Genomic DNA, 13094 nt, shown 5'->3' with positions numbered 1-13094 from the left:
TATTCATTATTTCTGTTGCGACTTAAAATTTGTGTCTACATGGGGAGGGGGAGGGGGGGGGGGGTCAAAGATAAAGGCCGTGGGCCAAGATCCACCCACGAGAGACTCCAATCCGGCCAAACCACCAAGCAAATTGTAAAAACTTCAAAGAAAATGTGATTTATTTATTTATTTATTCATTTTTTAAAGGGGTCATATTATCCAGTTTTTCAAAACTTCCACATGGTCTCTTGGTCCAAAAACGTTATATTCAAAGTTTATTTGCTCCAAATCCAGCTTTTCCTTGATTTTCATCCATTTTGAATATTGGATCATAGGAGCTACTGCTGTGTCTGCTGTGTCTTGTGGGAGCTGGACTGGCTCCGCCCACACATGACCATCTATGGTCATGTGTGGAGGATGTGTAGAGGAGGAAGTACTTCCCCTCGTGGTGCCATGTGCCAGATCAGAGCTGCCTAATTGTGGGATAAGTCAAAGGGAGGACCTACCTTGATTGTGATTGGCTAAACCCCCGATGACACTATATAGGGTTTGATTTCTGATTGGCTGGTTGGAGCAACACACTTTTTAAAAACTGAAACAAGCCAGGGAGAGAGAGGACAGACTGTCTTCACTTCTGGGGCGTCAGTCCAGGTATGGGGACGATTATTAAAGTTGGAAAACCTCTAGAAAGTGAATTTTGCATAATATGACCCCTTTAACAAATTTATTATGAGTAGCAGACACAACACAATGTTGCCATGTCACCGATTCTGCAATGAAACATAGCCACCTCGTTGCTATCAAACTAGCCTTTACATGCCGTCGGTGTGTAAAAACACCCGTAATACAACAGTTTAAAAAAAAATAAAAAAATTTCATTTCACTGTATTTTACATCAAGTATGGTACCACTAGGTGGCGCATTATCTCAAAATCAGCATGGCATCACTGTGCGTTCTTATAATTTCATTTCTTAATAGATAATCAGTTTAACTCTAACTTCTCCCTCGCTTCCCGCCACCCACTTTTCCAAACAAGTCGGTCTCTTGCCACTCTTGTCTGTCTATCTGGTGCTGCGGACGTTGTTGCTGCCACCCGGGGTGTCCAGCAGGGGTGGCATTTGCCACGACCGCCACAAATTAAAACCCTTAAAGTGTGAAAATTATTTTGGCTCTTATTTTACCCACTCCAGATAAACTAGACTCCACGTGGCCCCCTGATCTAGACGATTCATTCGGTCTGCCGTCTAAGCGCCGCGTTGTGGAAGAACAATATAGACCCGTGAACCCTGAAGCTCCCGAAGTTGGTGGTGCGGCTCCACTAAATAAACCTCGGTGGTGGAGACGGAGGGAGCCGTGCACGGCTAATTGGCAGAGGAGCCTCTTGCATTCTCATTGATCAAAGCGTGTGTGTGTGTGTGTGTGTGTTCACAGCAGATGGTGAGTGTGCATGAGTCAGCGTGTGTGTGTGCGTGACGTCCAACTGACATCACGCAAGCCGCCTCCTCGGCCAAACACACATGCGTGTCCTTGTATTTTTAGCTTCTTTTTTTTTTGGGGGGGCCCTTGTGTGTGTCGGTTGGCTGGCAGCACGCGCCTCGGATTACTTGCTAATGCTCGGTACAAGTATCCTGTGTGTGTGTGTGTGTTTAGGATATCACGTTGTTCAGCAGGTGGGGAATCTGTGTGTTTCCTGCTCATTGGCGTGGAAAAGGTGCAATCTGGATGTCTGACTGAGGACCTGCCACCCCCACCCCCCGCCCTTCCACCTACACACACTATCAACACTCTGATACACATCTCGCCGCGCACCGTCAGCGGCGCTATCGCGGGTCTATTTCCAGGCTGCCTGGCTCAGTCGCCGTCCTCTACTTGAGGACGGGAAAATGCCCGATTCATTCGGCGCTTGTCTGGTCATGTTTGGGAGCGCAGCACAGCGACAAAGCCTGGCAGTGACTGATGAAAGCGACGCCCCGCTGGGATGCGAGTCTTTTTCTCCCCGAAGGCAGTGACTCGGGTCCACGGCGTTGTGATGTCGGGAGTTGCTCAGTCATCCAGACGCAGGGGATGAGCTTCATCCCTCTTCATCATTGGGATAATTTAATGTTGGACTCTTTCCGCAAAGGGACAAAGGGACTGCCTTCGTTAAAGAGACGATAATATCTGTACTGTGCGGGATTTCCAAGCGAGGGGCTTTAGTCTTCCTTCCTCGGTGGCGGGATTTCTCCCATGTTCATTATTGGAAGAGTGCGTTTGGACTCCCGAGGTCAGTCGGGCACCTGCTGTTCCACTCGGATCTCAAAACCGCCGGGTCAAGTTGAGGTCAGGGACTGTGCCGTCCACTGGAGTGTATTCATTTTATTTATGGACAAAGCTTTGTTGTCGAGCTCGGATTGATCTGCACATTTGCAGATGACGGTGTCCTATTTATATTTATTTTTGGCTTCATTGGAGGATCTCTCATGCAGGCTGAATATCCATGAGGGATCAAAATGGTTTCAGTAAATCTTTACTTTGCCTGTAGTGACAGAGGCCTATACTAGGACTCTGGATTTTCTCTTATCGAGGTATCTTCAGGGATTAACCTGGTACTGCGATGCTCGTTCTCTCCTCAGCAGGATAAATCACCGTGGTAACTTACTCTGAATGTCTAACCTGCTCCGGACCAGATTATGATGTGGATAAGAGGCCAAAGCTCCGCCTCCTGACCAATCAGATCTCTTGGAAAACGGCCTGCCCGTTCATAAATGATGGTGATTAGTGTACTGTTTCAATTCAATTCAACTTTATTTATATAGTACCCAATGAAACACAGTATTATGAGTATTTAGAGCGATCGTTTTGGGTTAGGGTTATCTTCATCATTGAGGTGTCAAATTGTGTTTTTGTTCTTCTTCTCGCCCTCCAGGTCTGTTTAGCTCCACGAGGGTTGATCTGTAATATCGAAGTTCATTAATAATGCTCAGACAGAACTACAGAAACGCTACTTTATGGAACGCTGAACTCATCCCGTCGTCACGGTGAAGAATTAAGATTCCAACACAAAACGCACGCACACGGAGTAAACTCGGCCTTAAATCGACTCGATAGAAACCATAAACTAAAAGAAGAGAAGCGAGGAGCTTCAGCTTGAAACATTTCCGCCGTTAGAAAGTTAAAATGTCCATTTATATCGACCGATGAATCGATGTCATAATAATCTCGCCAAGTCGGCCATTTTCAGGCTTTAGACACGGCAACAGTGTAGGTTTTAGCCTGGTGGGTGTGTTTTAATTCTTCCTCGTTTTCGAGAATAATTCCTCCTCTACAGTAACGTAATTTCTCAGTGTGTGTTATTGGTTCAGATGCTCTAAACTCTGACGACGGTTGTTTCAGTGATTTTCGCTCCTGAGAATTGAGGTCTGATTTGAAAGGGTCTGAATCTGCGATACCGCTCAGCTTTATCAATTAGGAAGTATTTAAGTCTAAGTAATGGCATTCGTCACGTGAGTTTTTAATGATTTTAAGTCCCCAAAACAGTTCAGCTTGAAATTCGATTTTTCTCTTTTGTTACAGAACCAAGCTTCACCTTGAACCTCGAGGCCAGCGTCAACCCCCAGATGACCTCTGAACCCACCGAGCTGGTCTGTCAAGTGACCAACATCACGCAGATGTCACCGGGCGGACGGCTGGGCGTCGACTGGGAGCACACGCCACTTCCTGGTATGTCAACCTGGGGGAAAAAAAAAAAAAAGCCCTGTACAACTTCACCATGTTGAAGCCGTTCCACACTTAATCCGATCTCGTGGGATTCCCGCCAGGCACAGGGGACGGCGCTCAAACGCCACATCCCATTGCGTCGCTGGATGGCGGCGGTAACTTGCTGTCCGGCTCCATGTACGCCGACCGGCTGAAGAGCGGCGCCCTGTCCCTGAGCAGAGTCCACCCCAACACCTTCAGGCTGCGGATCCTCCGCACGCAGGTCAGAAAAACCGACCGGCCGATGGCTTCCAACTGGCGCGAGTGAAGACGGGCGTTGGGTAAAATAACCGGTTCGATTTCACGCTGCAGGACATCGACATGGGCCAGTATGCGTGCACGGTGTCTGCCTGGAGCGTGAGCAGCCAGGGGGGCGCCGTGAAGACGGCCGAGGTGAAAAGCTCGCCGCTGGTCGTGCGATGGGACGCCAAACGTAAGAGTTTCTTCATTCTCAAAGATTAGACACGAAAATACCGCGGAGGATTTCGAGGGTCCTCCGATAGTAGAACCCCGCAGCAGAGTTTTATGAATGAGCTCTAATGTGCTTTCCAGACTTCACAGGAAAATCCCAACAAGGGCCCTTCTTGTTGCCGCACACATTGACGCTCTCTCTCTTTCAGTTGAACTTTGTAACCTCAATTTAGCTAATTGAGCCATGATGTCACTGCAGCGCCAGCGTCCGTCTGGATTCAATCAGAAAAGCTTCACGGTTTAATCGCTGATCACTTCCTGTCGGGGGTTTCCCCCCTCCCCCACCCCCACCCTCTTGATTGATGCCTTTTCCAGGTCCGTCTCTGAACGTGGCGGCCAAGCGGATCCGCGAGGCGTCGGTGGGCGGCGCCACCTTCGAAATGAGCTGCGCGGTGAGCGCGGACAACCTCGGCGAGGCAGGGTACTCCGTGCTCGTCCAATCACAGGAGACCGTGGAGAGTAACGTGAGGACCATCATGACTCTGAGTCCGGACAACGTCCTGCAGCACGGCGGAGCCACCGACCCCAACAGGAGGTACCCGCCCGATAATCCCGCGTCGGCGTGTCCCCCTAATGTCTTTCATTTGACGCGTCCCGTCTCTCTCTCTCTCCTCAGGGACAGTCTGGTGCTGACCAAATCCGGCCCGGCAGAGTTTCGCTTCCGCCTCGCCGGCGTCCAGCTGTCCGATCGAGGTTTCTACTGGTGCGACATCACCGCGTGGACCAAGCAGCAGCCGGGCCAGACGTGGACGAAGGCCACCAGCGCCGAGTCCAATAAAGTCAGGATCAACTTTCAGGAGAACGGTGAGTCTCGCACGTCGGCCGTCCTCCGGCACGGCCGCGCAACAATGCTGGCAGTAACGGTCCATTAGTAGAAACATGGGAGCCGCTCCGTTGTGTACGTTTTCCCGACGGATGATGAACACACATCCGCCGCCCACACGCTCCTGATGACGAGCGGCGTGAAACTCCCCGACAACGTGCAGGAAATACTGGCTCGTGCACCTTAAGCCCTCCGACGCCCACCGCAGCCACTGGCCTACTTAACTTTGTTTGATCGGACTGCGAAGTGGGAGACGCGAGGAGGAGGAGGGGGAGAGGGTGCTGAAGTGGACCCAGGAGGAGGAGGAGAGCAGAAAGGGTGAGATGAAGGGCGAGAAGTGGGCAACGTGGAAAAAAACAGGAAGGAAGAGAAAGAGGGGAAGTAATTATAGTGCGGATAAAAGAAAGGTGGCGAAATGAGGAAGTAAAAATGACGAGGGTTTTTTTTTGTATGAAAAGGTCGGGGTCAAGTGTTGGTTTCTTTATTTGTTGCTTTCCAAAGATAAATATGAGTCTGTGAATAGGGAGCCACAATTAGGAGCGGGACAAAACAGGAAGTGCCAGGAAACAATGAACCGATTATAATAGTAGAGATCCGACAACACACACGCACTCTTTATTCGCCAAAATCCTCCATTTTTTCATAAAGATTTCTACATATTTAGACCAAAACCACACAGGTTGGGACATCTTTGGCGGCGGCGAGCTCCCGAGTTTGTAACGCCGTCCACGCGGGAGTGAGTTTCTGCAGGATGCAGCATTTCCAAATCACCTGAGAGCGGCTTGAAGAAAACACGCGTAAAGACGGCAGGAGTGAGAGAAGAAAGACGACAGCTTAGCGCCAAGTAGAAGACAGACTGAAGGCCTTCTCAAGGGGGGGGGGGGGGGGGGGGGGGCAGGAGCCCTTGAGCATTACTTCTTCTTTCTCTCTGCGTGGCTCACCGTTGCTGTTTCCCTCCCCCGTCCTCTCTCTCTCTCCCACCATCCTTTCAGCATCTCACCCTTCCCCGTCTCCCTCGCCCATCCCTCTCTCTCTCTCTCTGGGACATCTTCAAAGCGAAGCCCTTTGGCCAATCAGCCAGTTGCAAAGATCCACACCGCCGCTTCTCTTTTCTTTCTCCGCTCGCATGTGTGTGTGCGTGTGCGTGTAATCTTTCAAGTGTTCAAGCGTGTGTGTCCAAGTTGAACATTTTGAGTTGACCCCACGTAGAGCACCCCCCCCCACACACACACATACACACACACACACACAGGCGGAATTCAAGCTTTAAGCCTCGCCGTTTTCAAGAAGCTCTTATACTGGCCTTGGGGGCACGGAAGCTGCGCGCACGTTTTCCAGCGCATCCACAAACTGGCACGTCTCCCAACGTTCCAGCTGCATGTTGAATGTTTCAGACGCGTTGCGGCGTCTCCGCCCGCACGGGGGGGGATCCGCTTCGCGCCCCGCATATGGAAATCCAAAGTCTCACCGCCACATTTTCCCGCTAAATAATTCAGCGTTTTAAGTGACTATATGGTGAGATTGTAACGTTAATGTGACGTTGGTCACTGGGAAAAAATGCATTGCGTTCGTAGGCGACGGTTCAAACTTCGTCCGTACGCACTGTGCTATGACCTCCATTTTCTTGTTTTATCGAATAATCCATGTTTTCGGATTAAAATGCTGTTTGTTTTCTTATCATTGCACCAAAGTCAGTGGGTGGAAATTAAAACTATCAACCAAAATAAAGTTCATCTTTCTTCAGACTGAATTTCTGTGACACAGTTTGATCATTAAATGTCGCGGTAATGCTTCCTTATTGCTCCGCTTAGAAACTAATGAGCCTTTATTTTTCTTTTTTTGTTGTTGTTGACATTTTTATTTTGGGAAGTTTGAGTGAGGTTGGTTTTGGAGCTGTCAGAGGCTTATTTTCTCTTTCGACAACAGTGAAATCAAAGACAGTACATTAATATTTAAGCACTTCTTGTTGTGAAGAGGGGAGAGAAAAAAAAAAAAAAAAACTAAGCGACATTTTCTTGAAATTTGGGAATTTAGAGATGGAGCCAAAATGTCTTTAAGCAAGAGTGTTGATGGCGAAGTCCTCAGTTTTTAGTGTATTTGTGGCTTCTAAGAATTTTAAAGGGGTTTTTCTGTGCAGGTCTATTTAGCCTGTTAAATTGTCCCTGTAGCATTAGCACTGCGGCTAACGTAGCTGAATGACTGTTGCTAAGTTCTTGCATAATATGGAAGAATATGTGTTATATGCTGCTTAAAAAAACAAAACAAATGTTCTTTGAGTTACTTGCAGAGCAACCGTCTGAATAAATTCGGTTCAATATGAAAAACCCCTGTTACCCCGAGAGTTAGCAGTAGCTACCGCTAGCTGCTTGGTAGTAACTAAAAAAACATACGACCAAGTACAGTAACGTATTGAGACGCGTAATAGTTTGAAGTTAATCATTTCTGAACTGTTTCAGGAGCGTCTTTTTAACGGGTCAGATTCTGGTTCAAACTGGTTTTTAAATACGTTTATAGACATAAAAGACTTGAAATTATTGGAAAACTGTATGATATTGGTGCTTTTCCACTAGCACGAACTGGTTACCCAAGCCGAGTAAAAAATTTGTGACGTCGGCGGACGGCAGGCCGCTAATTGGCCGGAGCGTCACGACACAGATGAGTCGGAAGGCCCCGTCATTTTTTTAAACCAAAATAAATGCTCACGAACGGAGCTTGACACACTTAAATAAACTGCGTGGAGCAGCGACGATGTGCAGGCTTTTTTTTTTTTTTTTGTGTCTGTTGGCGACCAGAGGATAAGTCGGAGCGACACGCTACGACTAACAGGAGGTTTCCAAGCTGCAGGGTTTTGGATTACCTGGTTTCCTTGTTAACTGGTGACCGGCTTCCCCTTTTCACGGCAGACGTTACAAACCCAACCACAATCTGTGGCTGTCCTGGCGAACGCCGTTTCACTGCATTTCCTTTAAAGTATTTGTTTGTCTTATTTTAACGCGGCTGCTAACGGCTTGTGGCAGAAGTCACCAGTTGACAGGGACACCAGTGAAACCGAAACACCGGACAATCGAAACAATCCACATTTTGTAACGTTATTAATAAACATATAAATATAAATATATACTATGTAAATTTATTTGAGCTTGTGATGTTCGCCCTCATCATATGGGGGGTAATTACTTCTGCACAATTGGGGGGGGGGGGGGTTCTGATTACTCCGCCCACGCCGTGGTCTTATTATGTTTAATAGAAAACGGCTGAGGCGAGTAAGGCTGAGTAGAAGACAGTGGAAAAGCGCCATCTGAAACCTTTAAATCAGGACCTTCTCGTGTGGTTCCCCACTTTGCTTGCCGGGACTGTTTGAAATCTGTCCACGCTTCATAATATCTCCGCAGCTCGGAGTGCATTTATTATACAGTAGCTGACATATGACAGCGTGAGTTATGCAGCTTTCCTGGGGAAAACTGTCAGAACAAATGTTGTGAGACGTGGCTTTTGAAAGTACAGTGAAATGACTGTTAGCTGCTCGCTGGCTGCTTTTCCTCTCTCTCTCTTCCACTCTGTGAACTGCGGCTCGCTCAGCACTGCACTCCCAAATATGTCGACATTTGTCAACTTTCATTTATTACGTTAAAATAGTAGTCACACTTCAATTAAACAAAATGGTGTAGATTTCACACCACATATGAGAACAATATTTTGGCGGGGCTTTTATTTTAGTTTATGGTTCAATCATGAAGATCACTCCTTTTCACTCACTTTAATAGAAAAAAAAAAAGAGGCAAAGATCTCAAACCAATACCTTGAACTTATTCATTATCAAGGTTCTAAGTTCAGGGGCCACATATAGTGGGGCCGGGACGGTAAAATAGTGCCATAATAGCCTTTAAATTCAAACTTGAAATGTTTGTCTTTGATTTTGGCGCAGAGTATACGTGATGAAAATGTCTATTTTCACAATTTGTATGGCAAATTACAAATATCTCAACATAAAGCTGATTTTAATTAAAGCTGTAAGAAACAGTGAATGTAGGACTCTGAGAGAGTGATAGCCTAACTTGTGTCAACATTTTGTAAAATAAAAATTAGATCGTTTTATAGGTCCATAGAATTAGTCCCACCTGTGTGGATTCTGCAGATATAATTCCTCAGCATATGTTATGGACTCTTTTTTTTTTTTCTTTTTTTTTAACCTTGGTGGTGCCCCGTTGCCTTATCATCTGATAAAGACTGACAAGTCATCACAGGACGCTCTGAGGAAGGCTGCAGATGCAGCCGAAACATGTCAGCCAGGTAAAAAACTTCTCTTGCATTTACGTCGTTAAAAAAAAAAAAGAGTACATAACGTCTGTATTTCGAACGACAAAATGAACACCGTTCAACTAATTCCTCAGCATTTTGGGGGTAAAAATTCCCTCCGAATTCCTCCCCTCTCCCCCGGCATATGAACGCATCGGGACGAGTCGGAGAATTATGAACCAATCAGAGGCCGCCTTTCAAAAGGTTTATAACCACATTGTACCGTTTGACCAATCACGTTGCTCGTTATTGGGTGTAACACAAAACCGGACGAGTTGTTTTACTTGAGCCGATAATTCGCTATATTTTGGCGAAAATTAGCTAAATTTGGCGGTGGCAAGTCGTGAGCGTCATTCAACGCATATTTTAGAGGCTTTGAGCAACACATCCACTATTTTGTCGCCCCGTCTTTTCCGAAAAAATGGCGGCTGGACGCCATGGCTACTCTGGAGAACTTCTGGCCAGATTTGAGCCTCTTGCTGGGTTTGGCCCCATCCTAAATACGCGTCAACCCGTCTCCCAACATGACTCATGTAACCTCCAGGCAAGGTTGTAGATATTTAATGCTATTAAAGGCTAATGAAACGGCGTGCCATCTGCACACACTTTGAATCATGCAGGAGAGAGTTTTTGGGGGGGCCGGGTAGGACAACCGGACAACTGAGACTTTATTGGGCGTGTTGCCTCCCGGGCTGAAGGTCGTCCTGTCGGTGGGACGAGAGCTGGGGCGGAAGATCGCTTCCCTTACTCATACCAAGGCACATTTCTGGGTGACAAATTAGTCGAACGCCATTTAACTGTCGCAAATGTGGTGTTCAATGTTGTCGTTCCAGGCCCGTCCTTCTCCATCGCCATCGAGTCGGACACCAAAAGCGTCTATCCGTGGGAAACGGCCAAGATAGAGTGTTCGCTCGGCGTCTCCGGATCGTCGCCGAAGACTGGTACGACACACACACACACACACACACACACACACACACACACACACAGACACACACACACACACACACACACAGACACACAGACACACAGACACACAGACACACAGACACACACACACACACACACACACACACACACACACACACACACGAACAATCATAACTCGGTTCCAGTTACAGTGTTGAGTCTCACACACACACCTGCCAACCTGTCAGCAGCACTGCTAATAACCATCTGCATTTCAAATGCTCATACAGATCAAACAGATTCACTCTTTCTCTTGTTAACACACACACACACACACACGTGCACACACGCGCACTAAAAGTGCTCGGCATTGTTTCACCATCCTGGGTGAATTTGCTTGAAATGCTGGTTTTCTTATCGCGCCGCAGTAGATAACGCCCCTGCCTCGGCTGTTTCCTCTTTAACGTCCCGCTTGAGGTTAATGGAACCAGATTGTGGTTTCTTCCTATCAAAGATTTAAAAAAAAAAAAAAAAAAAAAAAAAAATAGAAAAGAAAAGCTGCAGGTAAACAGGAGTGGTTCGTCTTCGCTGTGGGAACCACGCAAGCTGAATCTTTCATACGAGGCTGCTCTCCTTCGCTTTTTATTCAGTGGCTCAAATGACTAATGTAAAACATGGTGATGAAGAATAGAACACCTAGAACACCTGTGATGGATAAAATAAATTAGACATTTTTCTACCTTTTGCGTGGAAAAGTGAAGCAGTGCTTTCAGAGCCGATGCCTCCTTTAATGGGGGGGGGGGGGGGGATGTAAATTTCAAAATACATTGTCGCCATTGCAAAGTGGATATCTCATCAAAGGGAGGAAGTACTTGCGTTAGTTAAGCCGTTAAGCCGAATCGAAAATTTAAGTGTAAAAATCGGATCAATACTCCTACAAGACCCACACACACACCAGTTAGGTGAATTTACATTAAAAACGCTAAACTTTTGTTGCAATTTTGGGGGTCTGCTTAAACGGCAACGGCGCTCAAACGCAATGGGAATGCTGCCACTGGTCATGTGCACCATGGCCGGGAGTAAATAGTTGTTCTGCACGTGCTCAGTAGATACATAGATTTTGACAGTCGCCTTAATAACGATCGTACTTGGTCGTCTGTCCACCGGAATATCCGTCTCCTCCCGTTAATGCTTAGCGCGTATTGCCAACAGCACCCACTAGTGGCCTATCATGGAGACTACATTTTCAGCTCTTTACCGATGCGAAAGTTGGGGCGAGGGTTATGCTTTTGTCCATTATTTTTAATTTAAAATTATTTAATTTTTAATTTTATATATATATATATTTTTTCATTTTATATTTTTTATTTATTTATTTATTTATTTATTTTCAGTATTTTACATTTGCATGGTTCAGGGATTATTTGTCATCATCCAAAAATCAATCCATTAGATTTTGGGAGTAAACAGCTCCTGGGGAGGTCAGATACCCCGCCCCCTTCCACTCTCAGCCAATCACGGGCCATCTCGCGCCAACATCACAATATCACCATGGACCCTTAACGTTTCAACAACATGAAGGAATTCAAACGACCATGGCAAAGGATAATCCATTGGTTTCCGTGGTGACGGATGTGGCGTTGGCGAAGGTGCGTGCTCTACCGGTTGCCCGTGCAGAGGCGAAACTTTTCTGGAATGAAAAAAAAAAAAACGGAAGCATTTTCAGTTGAAACGTCGTTGTGTAAACGGAGCCTTGGACTTAAATGCAACCCAGAAAGAAAAAAAAATTGCCCGCCCCACGAAGACTCGATTGCCACTGAAAGGTCGTTAAATATAAATCACACTACGCCGCACAGTATTTGTGCGAATGCACAGGCTGCGTTGCATCACTTAAAACTCCCCGTAGACGAGAACCGCGGTTGTGCCTCCGCCTCTTCTTCCTCTTCTCCTCTCCATCACTTCAAACATGCATCCATCATGCCCCCCCCCCCCCGGCTTCGTTATCGCTCCATACTCAACTTAAACGTGTCGCATGATGCCATGCATAACTCACCACCTCCCTCTCTCCATCTGTCACATCCTCCTCCTCCTCCACCTCCTCTTCACTCCAACATGTGGTTTCTAGATCACGTCTGTGCAGTGAGCTGGTAACACACCGTGTGTGTGTGTGTGGGGGGGGGGATGGGTGGGGAGACTTTGCCTGCTCGTCTCTCTCGTGGTCGACCTCCAGTCATTCGTACGCATCTGTTGGTTCGGGGGCGACGTGTCGCACGTCATGAGGCAAACCCGCTCTCGGCGGAACATCTGGCTTTTGGACTTTTCTCCCGCTCGTTCATCACCTGACGAGCTCTCGGTTTACTCGTCTTCACTCCCGCCTTCGGCACTGACGGAATCGGGGGCGGTCCGCACGAGGACGCCGTTTCACGAGGCCAAAAACGTGTCGTGGTTTTTTTTTTTTTTTTTTTAAACACGGGTGTTGAAATTCTAGAACCCCCGGCTCGGCTTTTGAGGTGTGGACGGCAAAGACAATCATCTGTGTAAAAAAATAAATAAAAGATGGCGTAATCGCCACGCTTCTCCTCCGCGATGTCGCCGAGCGACCACAAAAATGGCGGACTACATGCACCCAGGTGTAGAAGCGACAGATACTAGCAGCAGCATAGATCTATATAACTCAGATTTATTGGTCTATGAGCGGGAGTCTACTTTTAAATCTCTGCGTGCTCCGTGTCGTCTTCTGCATTTTGCTGTTTGGTGAGTCACAGCGCCCCTAAAGGCCTGGCATATGTACTACATGCCTTGAGCCCGTGTTCATAGGGACGTGCGGACGGAATTTAAATCTTTTTGGAGAATGCCGGGGAGAAAAAAAAGATTGTT

The 13094-nt window shown here is 47.1% G+C and overlaps 1 protein-coding gene across 1 annotated transcript in view; it reads left to right on the top strand.

Annotated features, from left to right (window-relative positions):
- Window positions 1-13094, top strand: part of LOC308127672 (prostaglandin F2 receptor negative regulator-like) — a 45383-nt gene that overhangs the window by 18912 nt on the left and 13377 nt on the right. Inside the window, 6 exon segments of the mRNA XM_080492869.1 lie at window positions 3536-3682; window positions 3781-3941; window positions 4031-4151; window positions 4505-4724; window positions 4806-4993; window positions 10142-10249. Coding sequence (XP_080348995.1) covers window positions 3536-3682; window positions 3781-3941; window positions 4031-4151; window positions 4505-4724; window positions 4806-4993; window positions 10142-10249 — 945 coding nt within the window.

Source organism: Lipophrys pholis (genome assembly GCF_963383615.2).
Source record: "Lipophrys pholis genome assembly, chromosome: 23".
Lineage (NCBI taxonomy): Eukaryota > Metazoa > Chordata > Actinopteri > Blenniiformes > Blenniidae > Lipophrys > Lipophrys pholis.
The sequence above is the reverse complement of the archived record's forward strand: the minus strand, read 5'-3'. Positions and strand labels throughout refer to the sequence as shown.